This window comes from Poecilia reticulata, linkage group LG13, assembly GCF_000633615.1.
Source record: "Poecilia reticulata strain Guanapo linkage group LG13, Guppy_female_1.0+MT, whole genome shotgun sequence".
NCBI classification, from domain to species: Eukaryota; Metazoa; Chordata; class Actinopteri; order Cyprinodontiformes; family Poeciliidae; genus Poecilia; species Poecilia reticulata.
The window spans coordinates 2,347,042-2,365,209 of NC_024343.1; the positions used below are offsets into that span (position 1 = coordinate 2,347,042).

Genomic DNA, 18,168 nt, shown 5'->3' on the forward strand with positions numbered 1-18,168 from the left:
ATATTTATTTTTTTCATTTCTGTACCCAGTTCTGTGATGAAACACTGTACCTCGTTTTTAAACCTATACCGTTTCGAGTAGGACATCAACTGTGACGGTTGGTCAAAACTGACCAAATTTACACAAAAATGTCATAAAAACATAAAAATATGACCAGATAGTTCATCAGTGAAAGAAAAGCAAATTTTTTGGGTTAGTAACACTTTAACAATATAATTCCATTGTTAGCTTGTCACAGCCTTCACATACAGAGTTTGACAAGATTTGAAATGTAAAGTTGTGACTAATCAGGAATTACACAGTATTAAAGCTTTTTGTATTGATAGATTAGCAAAATAAAATAATTGAGAAAAGAGGAATTTAAACGGGCCGCTCAGTCAAAACATATAAATCAAAGATCACTTCCTGCTTCACGTCAAGAAATGTGCAATCTGAAAGCGAATTAAAGTTTTCATCTGAGGTAGACGAGCGTATTTGAACTCGACCTCCTCTGTTTGTGTTCCCAAACGCTGCTTCTCTGCTCACTCCCGACTTCCTTCTTCATGCTAAATAATGCGCTCTCTCCTAAAATAGAGCCATTACATAACTAATCCTTTAGGAAAACGAGCCACTCTGTGATAAATAAAAGCGATTGATTCTAACTTGGCTAGCTGCTCCATGCCAACTGCCAAACTGGCAAACACATTTGCCATGGCGACGTCACAGGATGCTGACAGTTCGGTACAGATGACTAATCAATAAAGCTCTGCCAAACAAGCCGACATTGATTATTTTTAGAAGGGGAACGCAGCACACGAGAACACATAACTCGGATGAATGCGTGAATGATTTTTCATTTTCCGCGGCTCTCCATGGTCCTCTTCTTGGCGTGCGCCCTGCAGCTTGTTTCAGAGATGCACATGGAGAGATAGAAAGGGGGGGAAGAAAAATAAATAAATAAAATTAAGGCATGAGACTCATCTGCATTCCGCTCATGCCCCCCCGGCCCCCCTTTAAGTCAAGTCATTTTTCACTCGCAGTTCTTCCGCTGGCAGCCTCGCACTTGTTTTAATTCCTGTTAAATGAATGTTTTGTGTTTCTCCTGAAAACACAGCTGCTGAAGTGGCTTGAAAGAAGGAAAGAAAAATTTTCCTCACTAATTTGACAATCAGCAGTAGGGGTAGGGAGTGGGGGTGGGGGGGAATAGAGGTTCATGATCATGATTAGAAGTGACATCTCTTAAAGACAGTACTAAACACGTCATTATCTAGTCTGGGATTTTTCATCTGCACCTTTGTTGACAGATACTCTTTTGTGAAATGGTTTGCATGTGCATTAAAAAGCGCATTGGAGCATCGCCGCTTTGCAGAATATGTAGCAAGAAATGGCGTGTGATGGCACACTGAGGACAGATAATCACAGCCCAACAACACTGCTGCTGCTGCTGCCTGGAGGACCTCAGGGGAGAAGAGCAGAAAAGAGGTGGTGAGGAGAAGAAGAAGAAAAAAGAAAAACACTTGCATAATGTCATGCCTTCAATGCTAATCTTTTGCTTACGGGAACCATTTGCTTTGATTATTCTGGATAATGATTTCCAACGAGTGTAAGGTTTGATTTTAATTGCTGCTTTTTTTTTTTTCTTTTCTTTTTTCTTTTTACTTAAATGTACTTACTTCTTTGGTCAATATACAGTTTTTACTTTTCCTTTTCACTTGATGTTTTCAAATCACCATGCAAATCTTAATATCAGACCAAAATAATACAGAAAGCAGTGTATAAATTATCATTTTATTTAATAAGCAAAAAGAAAAAAAAACCCGTCCAAACCAACCTGGCACTATATGAAAAGGTAATTGCTCCCTTTTGGTAAATCAAGCATTACCTTTGATTAACCTCTTGTTTTGGCTTCCTAACGCTACGGTCATGCAGTTTTTGTTGGTCATCTTTTATACTTCTAATTAATTGTGACCGCAACGAGACTTCTGTGTTAAATCTTTACAACCTCAAAGCAACTTGAATTCACAGAAGAAGAACGTAGACGCCACACAGCAGCTCTTTATTACTGGATGTAATAACGGATCCATTCATGGATCAATGTTAAGGTTTATTCAGCAATCGGAGTAACGTCTTCTGTTGGTGCAGGATTATATCTCCAGCATCACTTATGGAAGTGGTATAAAACTATTTTTTTGCCATGAAAAGATCAGAATTGGGATGTTTGGAAAAAGTTAGATACGGGTAGCAAATGTGCAAAAAAAAGAGCGGATTTTGGGTGTGTGAATCTAGCCTAAGTTACATAATCAGTAACCACAACTCTTTCAGATCACTACATTTTCCAAACAATATTCATATTAAATACAGAGGGAAAAAAACATGATAAAAGTATGCGGTGCATGTCAGGGTGGTCATAAACCAAATTAAACCAACAATTCTAATCTTTCCAAAAGGAATAAAAAGTCCTGGGAGTCATTTTGTGACCTTCTACTTGGCCACACTTGGGTTACAAGGATTTGAAGCACACCAAAAAACTCAATACTTTCTACCAAAAACATAAACAAAAACACTAGTCAAAACTGGTACAGAACTTTAATTGAGATGTTGTGGTGTAACCTTAAATGGTTAATTTATGCTCAAAATCCTTCCAATAATAAAAGCAGCTGAAATAAAAGCAATTCTACAATAAAAAGTTTCCTCCAAAGTTACATAAAAAAAAATCACTCCATGTGTCAAGCACTTGAACGCAATTGTTAACCTCCAAAAATTATAGAAATCTATATAAGGCTGTATAATTTTCTACCACAATCTACAGAACCCAGGTGTATATGAATGTGACACATTGTGAGTGATTCTGTGTTGACTTTAGTCTGTCTTGGTCGCGAGCAGCTACCATGGTGACAGTCAGTGCGGCAACAACTTGTTACACTTAACGAAGACTTACACGCTGCTTTGCTATTCATTCCCCCTCCTTGGAGACAAATGTGGTTTTTCTGCTGGATTGTTCAAATAAATTCCTTCTCCGTGGTTCACCCTTTAAAAATTCACTCTGCTAGTCGTTTAAATCTGTTTTTAAAGAGAATGAGTTACAAAACTGCGGCCATTTTCCCCTCTCCCCTCCCCCTTGCTATACTTTTAATGTTGACATCTTGTCAAGCTGTAATATTTTCTTAATCCGTTTGATAAATTTTACATCCAGTTCCCGATGAATAATTCAGAATCCTTCGGGGAGTGTTTGTCAATAGTTTGTAGTGGGATCGCAGCAGTTTAAGTTTCGCAGACGTCTGCGCTTCAGGCAGACGGGTTTAAATAAAACATGGGTTGGAGCCATCAGAGCTGAGGAAGCCTTGCCTCTTATTTGCTGAATACATGATGTCCTGCGTCTGCAGTTTGTTGCAGTGCATCAGGACGCGGACAGCAGCCTGTTAGGGTTGTGGCATAAATGCGTGTGAGAGTTGCCAGAGTCACTTCATGTGAGCGTGGGCCTGGGGTTGTGAGTACGTTCCGTGGGTTTGCCGTACAGCTGAGCCGGCGTGGTCCCCCGGGGTCTTTTTTTTTACCGGAGGGCAACATGATGGAACATGATGGCAGCGGCGGTGAACAGATGGCGCGAGTGTGTTAGCATGCCTACGAGAAGTCAGGGGTCAGAAGAGGCTGTTTATCCAGTCAGGAGACAACATCCTCCCCCCCAAATGATCACCCTAACCTGTTAGCACCAAACAAAATACAGCGTGGAGGTAGCACGACCCTTTCAATTATCGCATAATTTCCATGCAAGCATCAGTGAAGGGAAAATCACAATTATTTGCTGTTTCAAGGTAAAAGCCGAGTGGGTTGAGCATTTAGAAAAGCCTTAATGTCCACATTAAAATAAATATGCAGCTTTCATGAGGATATGTGTGCAAATATACACCAGTAAGCCACCTCATTATACTCTATTTTACCTTTAGAACTTTTACTTTGTTAGTGCTCTTCTTAACACGATGTTTGAACCATTCCTGGGAGATTTAGCTCCATATCGACATGACAGCATCACTGAATTTCAGTAGATTTGTAGGCTGTCCATGATGTCAGTCTCCTGTTCCTTGACTCCACTAGTTTGAGATATTGTGAGCGTGAGGAACATTACACTGCAAAAATACTAAATCTTACCAAGTATTTTTGGTCTGGTTTCTAGTGTAAATATTTTAACATGCTTCAAATAAGACAGAACTAACTTACAAGAAAGTTTTCAGCAAGATGTAGGATCTTGTTTTAAGCTTTTTAAATCACTCTCTGTTAGCTAACGAGATGGCTTTGTGTAAAAATCCCCGTAGTTTCTATAACACTCAGACTATGCAGCAGCAAAAACAATGTTGCATAAGAGTCACTTAAATCCCATTTTCACCCCATCTTGATGCTTGGTTTCCACTTAAGTCATTTTTTGTCTATATTAGACGTTAAACTGCTTTCATTTGCTGTCCTGATTTGCTATTAATACTAACAAGCAATGTAACAAGTCCACCCCTTAAAGTGGCTGCTGAGTACATATATCTTTTGAAATAAAACTTGCACCAGATGTTGGCAGCAGACCAAGTGCTGCGGGAAGGAATACTTCATCTAAACACCGTTGAGGTGAAACGCACAGCCAGGTTTATTAGCATCTTCACTTCATGCCCGTTTTACCTCTCGAACCGCTTCCTTTTCATTCTTCAAATAATATTTGGGACATAGAACCAATTATGATCTATAAATTTATCATGCACATTTGTCATGTACAAAAGGGCTGGGGTTATTTAAAAGATGCTCTTTTTTAGCTTTATATCAGGTGATGTTATTTGCTCCTCAAAAACATAGCTGGAGTGTTGCTTTCATTCTTTCATTCATGTTTGAGGAATTCTTGAATCTCTCGTGGCAACCATTCACCTTGTTCTCACAAAGCCCCGCCTCTTTCCAACAAGCCCCGCCTCTTTCCACAAAGCTCCTCCTTGGTGCTGCAGTATCCAGCTGAACCAGGCACGTGCAGAGGGGGGGGCGCTGGGGGTGTTTGAGCACCTGCCCTTTTTGCTCCTTGCCCCCAAGTGCCCTTTTGGTCAATTTTTTTTTTTTATTATTATTTCCTAAGCTCTCTTCAGACACATAAAAATATGTGCTAAAATTCTTTGCTTTTTTGTTTCTTTTTTGTATAACATAAGCCTAATAACCTTGTTACCTTTGACCTTTTGCCCGTGACGCATGACGCAGTTGCCTCTCGCAGTGAGATGAGGCGGCTAACTGGAGCTCAACGTAGCAAACGATCCAGATTACAGAACAGTTTTTGGCGAATTAAAAAAAAACGTTTTTGGTGAATAAAGTGGAGTAGACTTGCTACTTGTCAGAAGACGGAAAACGTTGAGCGTATCGTTTCTGCTTCAGCTCAGAGTCGCGGTTTAAGCAGAGAGGTAATGAAATACAACAGACACTGACCGGCCTCTGCGTCTGCCTTTCTCTGAAGAACTGCTGAGCGGAAGGAGACAACCAGGTGAGGAGAAACTGTTCTTATCTATCGATTCAGTATTTTTATCAGTATTTTTATCATACAGACTATTAGCTAACTGCTAGCTAACGACTTTGCTAAAAGCTTCTCCCCTGTATCTAATGATATCAGTCATTCTTCAGTATCGCTTATGCAATAAGGGCACATCGCCCGTCCAAAACCGATCATCTCCATAATGAATATATGTCCGATCTTCTAATTTCCTTTGCTGCATAATGTACATTTCATTTATTCCAGCGTTGGGTAAATGTATCTTGAAGGAGAATAACAAATAATTCTCCAACAACATTCATTTAGAATTTTAAATAACTCACCCTGAATTACCATGATAGATATAATGAATGTAATAAAAGTGTGTGATTAATGTAGGAAAAAACTCAATCCAGACTTTAAGTTTAGGGTCTGGTTCGCAGAGTATGAAGTTAAATTTGTTTCCCAATTATTCAATGGAAGAAAAAAAAAACTAACCTCATTTATTAAAATAAAATTGTAATCAAAACTTTTGGAATTGTAATGATTCCTTTAAAAAAAAAGTTTTGTTTAAAAGACTTTTTTTATTATTAAATAACTAATTTTTACCAAACATAAACATTTATTTGCACACATCAGAAATCTTTTGTTGTGATTTTAGGCCCTGCCCACGACGTCATGCGAGAATCACAAGCAAAACTTTGAGTCACAAACAAAAACTTAGAATAGCAAGAAAAGATTTCTGACAAGCGCAAATAAGTTTGTTTTGCAAAAACTAAAGTTAACTTCACGAGTCAAAATTGTGTGATTTAAAATTTTTTTTATGTTTTTTTTTTTTTTTTTAGCAAAACTCAGTAGGCTTTTCTCATGGTGGCAAGCATTAACAATTCAATTTTCGTTTTTCTGCAGTTCCACATGCAGCTCTGCTTTCCTGAATGGACCATCTTCATCTCCACTGCAAAAATAGCAAACAGGCAGCTCATTTTTATATATTACAGTACACTAATAGGTTGCATTGTGCCCTTGTTTATATTTTTAATTGTGTAATTCTGTAAAGACAAAATATGTCTGGTGGTCCAGCACTGATTTACATACTGTATCTTGCTAAATTGCGGGTTTGAATATTGCAATACTTTCCTATAACAAAATAGACCTGCAGAAATAAATTACTAATAAAATATCTTACATAGGCATAGTGTTATGCTCTATATAGAGATGCTCGTTAGCTTTGATTGTATATCTCACAATTTTGTAATTTATCGTTGTTTATTAAACTCTGAAAGCTGAGAGGCTGTTAATATTCTGTCCTAGAATGCGGTTAGATGGGCCCTTTTTTTGTTGTTGAGCACCTGCCCCTTTAGTGGTCTCTGCACGGCCCTGAGCTGAACTGCATGGTTTCTCTGTATCTTATGATTATTTTTGATTGTTTTTGAGTTTTCAGATATGTCTTTACTTAAAAAAAAAGCTGGTGATTATTTTCATTCAGGGCTTGCTTTGCTGTGAACCCTAAAAAGTGAAAGAAAGGTCGTCCAAAATTGTATATGTTCAGGTATTGTTTTATATGATGACTCTCTTCTCAGTTTAAATGGTGGAAGACGGATGTTTGCTTTAGCGTGTTTTGCTGGTTCCTCTATTGATGAAAGTGAAAATTGCCTGAGCACAAGATGAGTTTGAAAATACAAAAATTTGCACTCCCCAATCTGCCCCTTAAAATAAAGAACAAGAGAAAATCCTTTGATCTGTAAGCAGGTAAGTCCATCAGCTTCTTTGTTCCTGTAACCACGGTGATCTGAAAAAAATTGCAGCGCTCCAGACCATTAAGTGCTGTAATACATGAGAAAAGACCTAATTTTTGTTTGGCAATATAAACAAACAAATGTGGTTGGCACACAAATAACAAATATCTACATGAACCTGCCTGCCACTTTCTAATAGCTTCATCTACAAATGTATTTCAATCTGGAGAGACTCAGATGGACAAAAGGGAACAATTAAAAGATTTAATGACAGGAATGAATAACAGTTCTTTGGCGCTCGGACCCCGGCAGCTAATTTGAGCTGAGATTTGATGTGAACTCGATGAACATCCCGATAACTGATTAGGGATGCTCTCCCCCGGGGCCCGACACTGGTGGTGGTGGTCGGGAAAGGGTGCCATCCTAGAGCTGAAGGATGTGGGTGGAGAAGGGGAGGTGGTGGGTTGAACGCAGCTGGGAATCAGCTGACGGCYTGGGTGTGGATCCTTTTATGCAGAGCCTGATTGCTGATTGAACGCGCCGGGTGAGGTCCAGCGCTGAGGTCGGAGATGRGCATGACGTCGATGGGCGAACGAAGGGGGTGGAGTCTTCCAGCTTGAACTTTCGCTAAAGCTTCCATATTAACAGCCCTTACCAGTCTGCTTTAATCAAACTCTAGTTTGTTTGCCTAAACAGTTCATTTCATTGGGGAGGTGTGGATGTGCAATGTGGACCAACAAAGCAAACTTGGGTCCTCCTAAAAATCTGGGTCTTGGTTCGGTTCAGTTGAACTGTGGAACACCAAGCAGACCGGAGACTGCTCCAAAAGCAGGAAGTGGACTATAGTGCAGGGCATTCTGGGTAAATACAATCAAAACAAGTGTGCAGGTCTACATCTAGCTGGAGAAATGGCTCATGGTCACAGACATAAAATCTGATGCCACTCCATTTCTGCTTCAGAATGATGAAGAAAGTTGCATTAAGAGTTTTCTTCAGACGTTTTCTTGTCGTTTCCTTCATTAGGTCCTTGGTGCAGCGCCACCACAGCTGAGGAAGGTAAACAGGTTTTTCAAAGGATTGGACTGGATGGTTTGGCACAGTGCAGTGTGAAAATGAACCGCACCATCTGAACATGCAACACATGTTAGGACTTTGATTCTACCTGACTATCGGGTGTGAAAACACTCTTAAAGTCTCAATTGAAGTTGGCAGAGGTTGGTCTTTGAGTCTACATTTTATCTTTTACAGCTTGTCTTCATCAAGTCGAGCACAAAATCATTTTCAGGAAAACCATGCTGTTGTTTTCTGTGCACGTCTTCTAGCAATACAGAAGACAGATTTTGAGATTGGAGCTCTCTAATGAGTTGACTCACACTCCAGCAGTCAGGAAACTCAGAAGGCATTTTGCCATTTTTTCTTTTTATCCTTCTGAAAACATGAACCTGTAGCCTCGAAGCCAATCTTCTGTTTGATGAAGATAACATTTTTGCCTGTTGCTCTCATTCTCCTGCTTGTCTTTCTCCCTATCTGCTCATTTGCAGGTGATAAATGGGTAAGTGTCCTAACGGTAGAGACCCCGGAGGCGAGAGGTTTTCTGAGGGCGTCGCAGAAAACCAAAACTCTGCAACTCTGGCTTTTATTTGAGGCTGTGATGTTTCAGTCACGGTTMCTTTGACAGAATGATCCACAAGAAGGATCAATATTTCATCCTTCTGCTCTCAGCTGTAGTAGACTTCTCCGTCTAACCCTTTCATCTTCAAAACCCACTTTCTGGGGTCAATTTTCTCTTCCTCGCTCTTGTAGCCGAGTCGTGTCGCGTCCCCGACTTCTGTGATGCACTGACATTCACCTCACTAGGCTTTAAGCCACTGGAAATGACTGAACTATGACTTTTCCCAGCATTTCATTGGATCCTTGCTACGTCAGGTCATTTCGAGGGAAAGAATGACTCCAGCGAGAGATCTGCTAAACACCACGGAGCTTCGTGAAGAGCTTACCGGAAAGCAGGACTCACCTCTGAGAGGAGAATGAAAGTATGAATGCAGACAGACCGTGCAGAGTAAAAAAAACGTGAAATGCCTTTAACCACAGGACGGCTGTTTCTGTCACTGTTTTGCCAATAGAAATCCAACATTGTCGGTTTCCCCCAATATCAGACAAATGTTACAGTTGACATGAAACGCAGGAGTCCCAGCGTGAGAGCCGCTCCGACAAATGATAAATTGACTGAGTTCTACAATTTCTTCTGACTGGGACTCCTGCCGTTTGTTGCAAGCAGCTGCTTTGTTCCTGATTGGCTGTCGCTGTACTTTCCAACACAATGCTGCAATTGAAGTGCATCATTTCAATACCAGCTTACTCCCTTCTTTTGTGATTACTGATGAAGCCATTTTGCACTTTTATGACATACTTACACCCATAATATGTTGAACTTTTTCACATTTTCCGAGGGTACACCCACAAACCTTGTAATATTTTTTCAACTGACTGTAAGGCGGTTTCTTGATTGTGCTATAAAACGGCACTTTGCGCCTGGAAATACTTCCCCCTTTTAAAATACCCTAATACTTAGATTTAAATTTTTTTCAACAATAAAAAATCTAAAGCCGTATTTTTATTTAGCCCACCTGAGCTGTTTTAAGACTCTGGCAGAGGAATTGTGATCATTGTTATTTTTACCTCCGACATATTTTTACTCCAAAAATCAACTTACTAACCTACCTTACCTTTTTCACAAATTTTGCCCTTACATGGCATGTGGGAAACTGCGAATGCGACATCTTCTGGCCTCATTTCACCCATTACGTTTTTCTTGCCTCTATTGCAGAGTGCAGGTCCAGTATTTGCACTGTCAGCAGATTCTCCCGCCAGAGCTGCGGTGAGTGAGAACGACTCTGCATGCAAACTGCAAATTAGTTTGACTTTTATCTGTTTCAATTCTTAAGTTTGACCAAATKGACTTTGTTAAGCGTCAATAAAGGTAAACATCGTGTTTTACCTGTTTAAAAGTGTACTTTAAATTATTTTGGCAGATCTTCTCCACAGCTCAGTCTCCTCCATCCTTTTCGCCGTACCCCTCTCTTCCCCTCCCCTCCCCTCGTCTCCATGGGGAGCAGAGCAGCTGAAAGCTCTGCTGTCTGAAGCTGAAACTCCCACTGGACACTCGAAATATTGACTCCCTCTGTTCTGATCCAGACTCTAAACCCACCTGTTCACGACAGCGTACTCTCTGTAGTCACATTATCCCATTTTATTCTGCATAATTTAAATTTTTATTGCTTCTTGTTGAAAGGTACTTATGAATAAAGTATATTATTATTACTATTATTAAAAACCTTTTAGTCTGTATTTGAGTCATGAGATGAGAATAATTTTAAAAGCCTCTTTGGCATCCAATTGACCTTGTTGAAGATTTAACAAAAAAAAAAACAAAAAAAAACATGCACACTGGAGTTTGTCCTAAGACCATAAAAATGTAGATATTTGAGATTTGGATTAGCTGGACTTTTAGTCAAACCAGGTTTTCTGAAAATCCCACAATTCTAGTTAACAGGACACCAAGTGGTCCAGCTGTATTCTTGCTGCGTGACAAAAACATTCAACCTGTGATGGTTCTTATACCCGATGAACTCTTCATGGCCAATGAAAGCCGTACACTCCGAGGCGAAATGTTGCACATCTTAGTTTTAAATGGAAAGATCTCAAATCTGTTACCAATTGTTGAAGCAATTTTGTTGTTACTCTGCAACATTTTTTTTCTGTCCATTACTGTTTAGTCTTGGTAAGCCTGTGTGAAATGCAGCCTAATTTCTTTGTTCTTAGCTGACAGGAACGCCACCTATTGTGTGGCATCCTGCTGCTGTAGTTCATCTGTTTCAAGGTTTGATGTGCTGTGCTTTCAGAGCTGGGGTTCTGCATACCTCAGTTGTATTGAGTGGTTATTTGAACAGCTGCTGCCTTTATACAATCTCAATTTAGTCTGTCAGTTCTCCTCCGACATTATCAGCAATTCATTTTCTGCCGTCACAACTACTGCTCTTAGGTTTTCTCTCTTTTTTAAAAAAAAAATTCTCTGCAAACCTGAGATGGTTGTGTGTGAATTGATCAGTTTCAGAAATATTCAGACCAAGCCCATCTGCTGGCAGCAACCGTCCAATGTTTAAATTGTTTAAATGTTAACATTTCTTCCCTATGTTGATGCTTCGTGTTCATTCAACCACCTGTGGATCATAACGAATAAAATGCATGGATGGAAAATTAGACGACTGACCAGCAAGATGCAAATCTGCTAATCTATAAATCACCACTCGTCAGCTTCTCTCTGAAAAACCCCAAACAAGAATGAAGCTAAAGTTAGTTAGCTAACAAGCTAACTATAACTATTTTCTGAATTACAAAAGCAGTTATCTTCTTGGAAAGTGGATCAAAACTCACAAAATAACATCACTAGAATAAGCAATCATTTCAGCTAAGTAAATTTAAATATGGTATAATGACATCACAAACAACCTCAACATTTATACTTTTGCCTCTATCAATTAGCGTAGAGTAGCACATCTACCTTCTGAAATTCTTGATGTCAGTTTTTCTCCCCCTGTACATCAKTGTTTGCTTGCTCACATGGTATTTCTTAAAACTTTCTTGCCACACATACATTCCTGCAGCACTTTCGAAAAGAAAAACAAACCAAGAAAACTTCATTGCATTGATTTCCTGCTTCTCTGCGACCAGAAATAGCGCACTGTGTCGGGTCCCTGGTTGACGCTTCTTTGTTCCAGACAAGCAAGCAGGCGGTCGGTGGGGGGTGGGGGTTACTGGGAGGCTGGGAATGGAGAGAAGGGGAGCCGACAGCGAACGAGCCTGTGAGAGCCTCCCATGACAGTCGGTCCCAGACGAGGCCAAATAAACAACGAGCCAGTGAGCAGAGGAGAGAGAGAAAGAGAGAGAGAGAGAGAGAGAGAGGGAGGGAGGGAGACAGACAGAGAGAGAGAAGGAATAAGATGACACAGCATGCTGAGGGTTTGGATGGGCTAATGAGTTTGGCTGACATTCCTGTGTAATGCCCCCACCAGACAGACAAAGGGACACTCCTTTTTGTTCTAAAAAGAAAAATCACGTTTTTTTTTATCTTTAGGAAAACAAGTCTGCTGCTTTTTATCGCATCAGGGCAGCTAAAAGGTAATTACGTGTGATGGTAATAGACGCTGCAGCAGAGAAAACAATAACGCTGCTGCTGTCTACAGCCTGAACTGACTGAATCTGCCGGTTTCTCCACGCCGGCCCGCGGCTACATGGAGGCAGCATGCAGTTCAGAGCCAAAATGAAGAGAGATGAAGAGGCATTAGTAATATCGACTATATTCGCTGATCGATATCCACTTATGCCGCTGTTATAGGTGTGTCTGGGTGAAGTTGCTCCTCCAGTGACCCTATTTTTTTTATTTCCCCTTCTTTATTCTTTCCTTCCTTTCTCACCACCTCCTGCTTCTTTACTCATCTAATCCAGAGGGTCTGTACCAGCTGGGCGGTCCGCGCTGCGCCCCTCAGAGCAGCATTGAAGGTTTGGAGGATGCAGAGGTGGGTGTTTTCTTCTCTCCTCTTTTTTTTTTGTTTCTTTGCTTTTGTAGCATCTGTCCTTGTTCATCATCCTTCTTTTGTAGAGGAAATGTAAAACCCACGTGCTGCTGCTGGCGGTGCATGGTGGAAACATCTTGGACACGGCAGGCGGCGACCCGAGCACAAAGGCTGGTGACGTGGCCACGCTGGCCTCAGTGCTGGAGAAGGTGACCCGGGTGCATTTCCAGGCCGCCGAGGAGCATGTGATGATCAAACTGGTGCCGTGTCCGGCCGTGTGCGCCGAAGCCTTCTCTCTGGTGTCCAAGTGAGTAGCGGCAGTAGCACCGTTACTTGCCCTGACRTCACTTACAGCTGGTTTTATTATTTTCTTTTTATGGGACCTTACAAAAATACTCATATTCCCGAAGAAATAGGGAATCCCCAAAGCGTGTTCTTTGGGGAATTTTGTGAATCAATCCAATTTTGGGTTTTTGAAGGTTTCATTTTTGTAAGATCTGCATTTGTGGCCAATGCACTCCTTGAGCCGCCGTCTTGTTTTGTGAAGTGGGTTTTACAGCTTCTTTTTATTTAGACTTTCGGTTCTAGTCAACTCTGTGACTCTAGGATGGAGGTTGATGGAATATCAGGGCCAGTGTAAAATAGATCTTTTTTAAAATTACATAATAAACTCATAATATGACCAGAATAAAGTCATAATTTTATGAGAACTCAAACACAAAAAATACAACAAAAAAAAAAGAAAAAATGTAAATGAGTAATGTTGAGCATCTTGTTCATTTTTACTTTGGTATAAGTTATACAGATAATATTTAATGCTTATAGAAATACTTTTAACACAGCAGCATCAAATTATCAGCAGCAGCCGAACTTTGGAACGATCATGCAAACATTTTGAAGACAGAGCGACACGGATTGAACTGCTCATATCAGATACTGATAACTGGTTTTGTCTCGTAATTTGAAGTTGTTTTTTGTGGAAAAATTGTGTGTTTTTTTGACATTACTATATTCTCATAATATACATAAATCCTTGTAGCCTAATACTCCATCATGCAACTTACTTGAAATTTTTTTTCTGTAAATTCTCTGTTTAAAAAGAGCGAGCAAGAAAAGGATCATTTTAAATCAGAAACTGGATTTGGTATGAAGAAATCTGAGATTTTAATTTAGTTGCAGTTTTTAAATTTTTATGTGGGAAACCACTGTGAGGCTGTAAATAGTTGCAAAGTGTTAGTAATCAGGCCATTCTGTCAGTATCTTTTAGAATCCATATTTATTGAACTCATCTGTAAATCCTTTCTCTACAAGCTTTGCACATCTAGAGATTGAATATGTTGCTCGTTCTTCTTTGCGTAGCTCAAGTTGGTGAGATTAGATGAAGAACTGGGAGAAGGTCAACATCCATCTCAGTCTTAAGTTGTTTGCTGCTTTTAAAGATATAAAATCCACCATATTATAATGTTATTCCCTCATCAAAAACACATTCATTCGTTCATGTCCTCGAATCTCCCGTGGCAACCATCTGGGGTCGGTCTGCCTTCACGTTTGCTCTCACAGAGCATCCCTTCCCTGTGACTCCCCCCTTTCAGCTCCTCCAGACTAGCAGCAGCAATTAGCAAACACCTAAAAATGGTTGTAAACGTCATAATAAGAAGCGCTGTTGTGATGTCACACTGGAGGCGGAGCATCAGAAAGAGCCGGAGCTCCTCAAAGAAACACCCAATTTCAAGGTGTCAAATTACAAAGTCAAATTTCTTTTGAGTTATGTTTGATATAAACAGAATTTTTATGAATGAAACTAGCATTTTGACTTGATTTATTAATGTCACTTCATGACTTTATGACTCAGAAATATCACAGTTTTATGCAGTATTCAAATTGTCTGAGGTGTGCCTGTATGTAAATACTTTTCTAGGTTGCTGGAGGACATACAAACTATTTCAGGATGGGAATAAGTTATCTTTTATTTATTTTGATGTGAATAAAAATTTGCTGGGGTCTCCATTTGGGTACAAAAAAAAATGTAAACACCAGTTTTTGCCACAGGCTTTTTTGTGAACAATTTGATGCGGAAATCCAAACTTCCAAGCGTTTAATAGGATAATATGATCCGCCCTCCACCTCGTGCCGCAGGAGGGAGAAAACAAGCCGACACGTAGCTGCGGGCGGTCGCGATGAAATGCTCAGACTTTTCACAGAGGATGAGAGAACAATGCGACATTGTAGCTCCTGCTACATATCTCCAACTTTTTACATGACAAACTAGTTATTTATGTCACATAATCCCCAAATATTTAAAAAGCAAAAAGAAGACACTTTTAGAAACGCAGTCCTTTCCCCAGATCTGGCGAAGTGTGCCAGAACAGTTTCCTGAAAGAGGAACTGGGTCAAACCTGATGATATTTCTGTCAGAATCAGGATYAGCATGCGGTCCCGCTAACAGATGAACACCCAAAAAGCACGGAGCCAGTCTGTAACTCTGTGCTTTTTAAAAGAATTCATGTTTTTCTCTAGAGTCGACGACCTGTGCTCCTTGTGTCGTCCACTTGGCATTCACATCCATATTTATGGACCAAAGTCCACTTCAACGAACCGCAACCTTGGATTTTAGCCAGATCAGAGTTTGGTTTTTTGTCCTGGACCAGACTTCCTAGGCAAACAAGCTAGAGTTTGATTAGAGTGGACTAAACAGGGCTGGTGTGAATGCATCCTAAATGGCAGAATAATGAACAGGAACCAGAAAACATCAAGAAGATTAGGAGACAGATTTGTATTTCCCTTTTTTTTTTTATTTCTCCTTGTCAGAAGGGACGTATTATTTAAACACAAACAAGTCCTTCAGACAGATCCAGTTGAAAGCCTTTGTTGTTTTATTTTCAAAGAAAACCTCTGAAATACTCCAAACAGCAACCAGCACCCTGACAGGGCTGACGGTGACCTTGCTGCATGTACTGTGAATATTAGCTTTACTCATGCAACATGAAAAAGCTGCGTATTCAAATTGTACTCTGTCAGGCACACAAATTGAATCTATTTTCCTACCATCTTGTTTGAGTCACTACTTGCAAAATGTATCAAATACCCAAGTCTTTATGAGGAAATAAAAAGTCGTCCAAAAAATGTTTTATTAGAACCTTTTCTGCACACCAACTTAAATATTCACCACATTACCTGAATTTGGAGAGCCTTCAAACATCAGGCATTAAGGTGCAAACCTGCCAGGATAACTGGGGAATAGTAATTGGAAAACTTTATTGATGAAGACCTCATAAACAGACAGTGTGAATATAATTAAAGTGCAGAGGAGAATCCTTATATCTCAAAAGTATATTGAACATTAATTTCCAAACGCTATTAAAGGAGAATTATGTATTTCAAAGGCACGTGGTGCCATTTTATAGCACAATCAAGTCACTATGTTACGTTCAGTTGTTAAAAATTCCTACATGTATCAAACGTGACTTGTAGGAATTTAATTTCATAATTTAATACCATGAAATTGGGCCTTCGTCTCTTTAAAAACTCCTGCTCTTCCAGAAATTCCGCCTTCAGGATGTCATCCCAACATGGCTCCTCTACTAACCATTTAGCAAAGTTTTTACAAGCGTTGCACTGAGAATGAACTCAGCAGATACACTGTTCCACCCGGTGTTTGCTAATTGCTTCTGGCTAGTCTGAAGAAGCTGAGAGTAGGAGGAACTTTGTCCTCGAAGGCGGAGCTACATCCACCCAGGTGTTTTGAATAGCTGAATGGTTGCCATGAAAAATTTCTCAGACATGCATGAAAGAATCAAAACAACATTTCAGGTATATTTTTGATGAGGGAATAACTTTAGAACATAATATAAAGCTATAAATGTGGTTTTTTTTATTGTTAAAATGTGAATGACCTTGGATAAATACTTAGATTACAATATATTATCAATTATTCCTGGATTCTCTGTAATCTGTCTGGTTCATTACATACTGTCACTTTGCATTCAGGTGTCATTTGTGTATAAGCTTTACAAAAGAGCTTAATTGTTGACGTAGCAAGGGCAGCTCCATAGTAAACAGTCGCCCCAATTATGAATCATACACAAGTGTAACACAACACTTGTGCTCATTGCAATTATCTCTGTGAGCTAGTAGTGTGCATGTCTGGGTCATTCAGATGTACACGTGGTAAAGATATGTCTGTATTTATCTGTTTGCTTTTCTTTCTCCCAAGTGTTGCCTTTGAGGCGGCTGCTCAAGAGTAACTAATGATTTCATTTTACATTCAGTGTCACATTTCCCAGTGGTCACTGGTTTTATCTCTGACAGCGTCAATTAGTTTTCGCTGCTCTCCAATTATACGCTGAGGATGTTTTTGTCTGAAATGTCACCGATCACCTCGGCTGACAGAATGTATTTGGATTGTGACTGATGTTGGCGCCGAAGGCCAGGAATGTGAAAAGGCAGCAGAGCGGTGGGAGCGCGCGGCAGCTTGACGTCGACTTGGCTTCTTGCACATCTAGATGAAATATTCAAAACAACAAGCTCCCATCGGAGCAACTGTTGAGCCGCTGGCACGCGCGTCGGTTTTCTGTATTTTATTTGTCGGGACACACGGGGCACAACTTAATCTGCGAAAGATCAATTGAATTTTTTTATTTATTTATTTTTGCACTAGACAGTAATCACGAGCTACTAAACATGTATTATTGCAATCAAAATGCATTGACTTTATTCAAGTGTTTGCTCGTTTAAACAAAGAAAAAATAAATAAGATGCAGAAATCAACTTTCAGCAGATAATTTTCTCTATGTTTTGGCAGGATTTTGTAAACACTGTCGAAGTTGCAATATTTTCTACTGTAAAAGCTAATTTGGGGTAATCATAATCAGTGCTTTCTTCAGTTTCCAGATCAAGGATTTGTGTAGTTTTTACGATTTTTCTTCTGAATACATTTGAGGAATTGGTGTACCTACTTTGTTTTTTCTTTAAGCTCTCTAGCTCCAAAGTGAGTGACAGCATGAAAGCTGCCTAGACACAAAAAATACACAGAATGCACAGAGAAGGGCTATCCACAATTATTGACACCCTTGGTGAAGTAAACATTTTTTATAACAAATTCCTCTTTTATTGCAGTTGTATGTTTTAAAACTCAAATATTAAGAAAAATCTAATGTGTATTATGAGCATATTTATTCAGTGTGAAAACGAATATTCCAAATAACCATTTCACAATGCAAAGACAAAACATTATTTTGAAGAAGTATTTTCTTGTTAATTTTGGCTAATTTAGAATATTCATAACCTTTTGGGTGGATTGATTTTTAATCTATTTAACAATTACTGCAATTATCGATAATTTAATCATTTGGGAATAGCAAGATGAACACAAACATTTTGCTGTATCTCTTTTAAGTCTAAA

General features: G+C 39.5%; 1 protein-coding gene across 1 annotated transcript in view; it reads left to right on the forward strand.

Annotated features, from left to right (window-relative positions):
- pitpnm3 (PITPNM family member 3) overlaps positions 1-18,168 on the forward strand; it is a 162,045-nt gene that overhangs the window by 76,636 nt on the left and 67,241 nt on the right. Inside the window, exons 5-6 of the mRNA XM_017308106.1 lie at positions 12,700-12,770; positions 12,854-13,074. Of these exons, the coding sequence (XP_017163595.1) occupies positions 12,700-12,770; positions 12,854-13,074 (292 nt within the window). The remainder of the gene's footprint in view (positions 1-12,699; positions 12,771-12,853; positions 13,075-18,168) is intronic.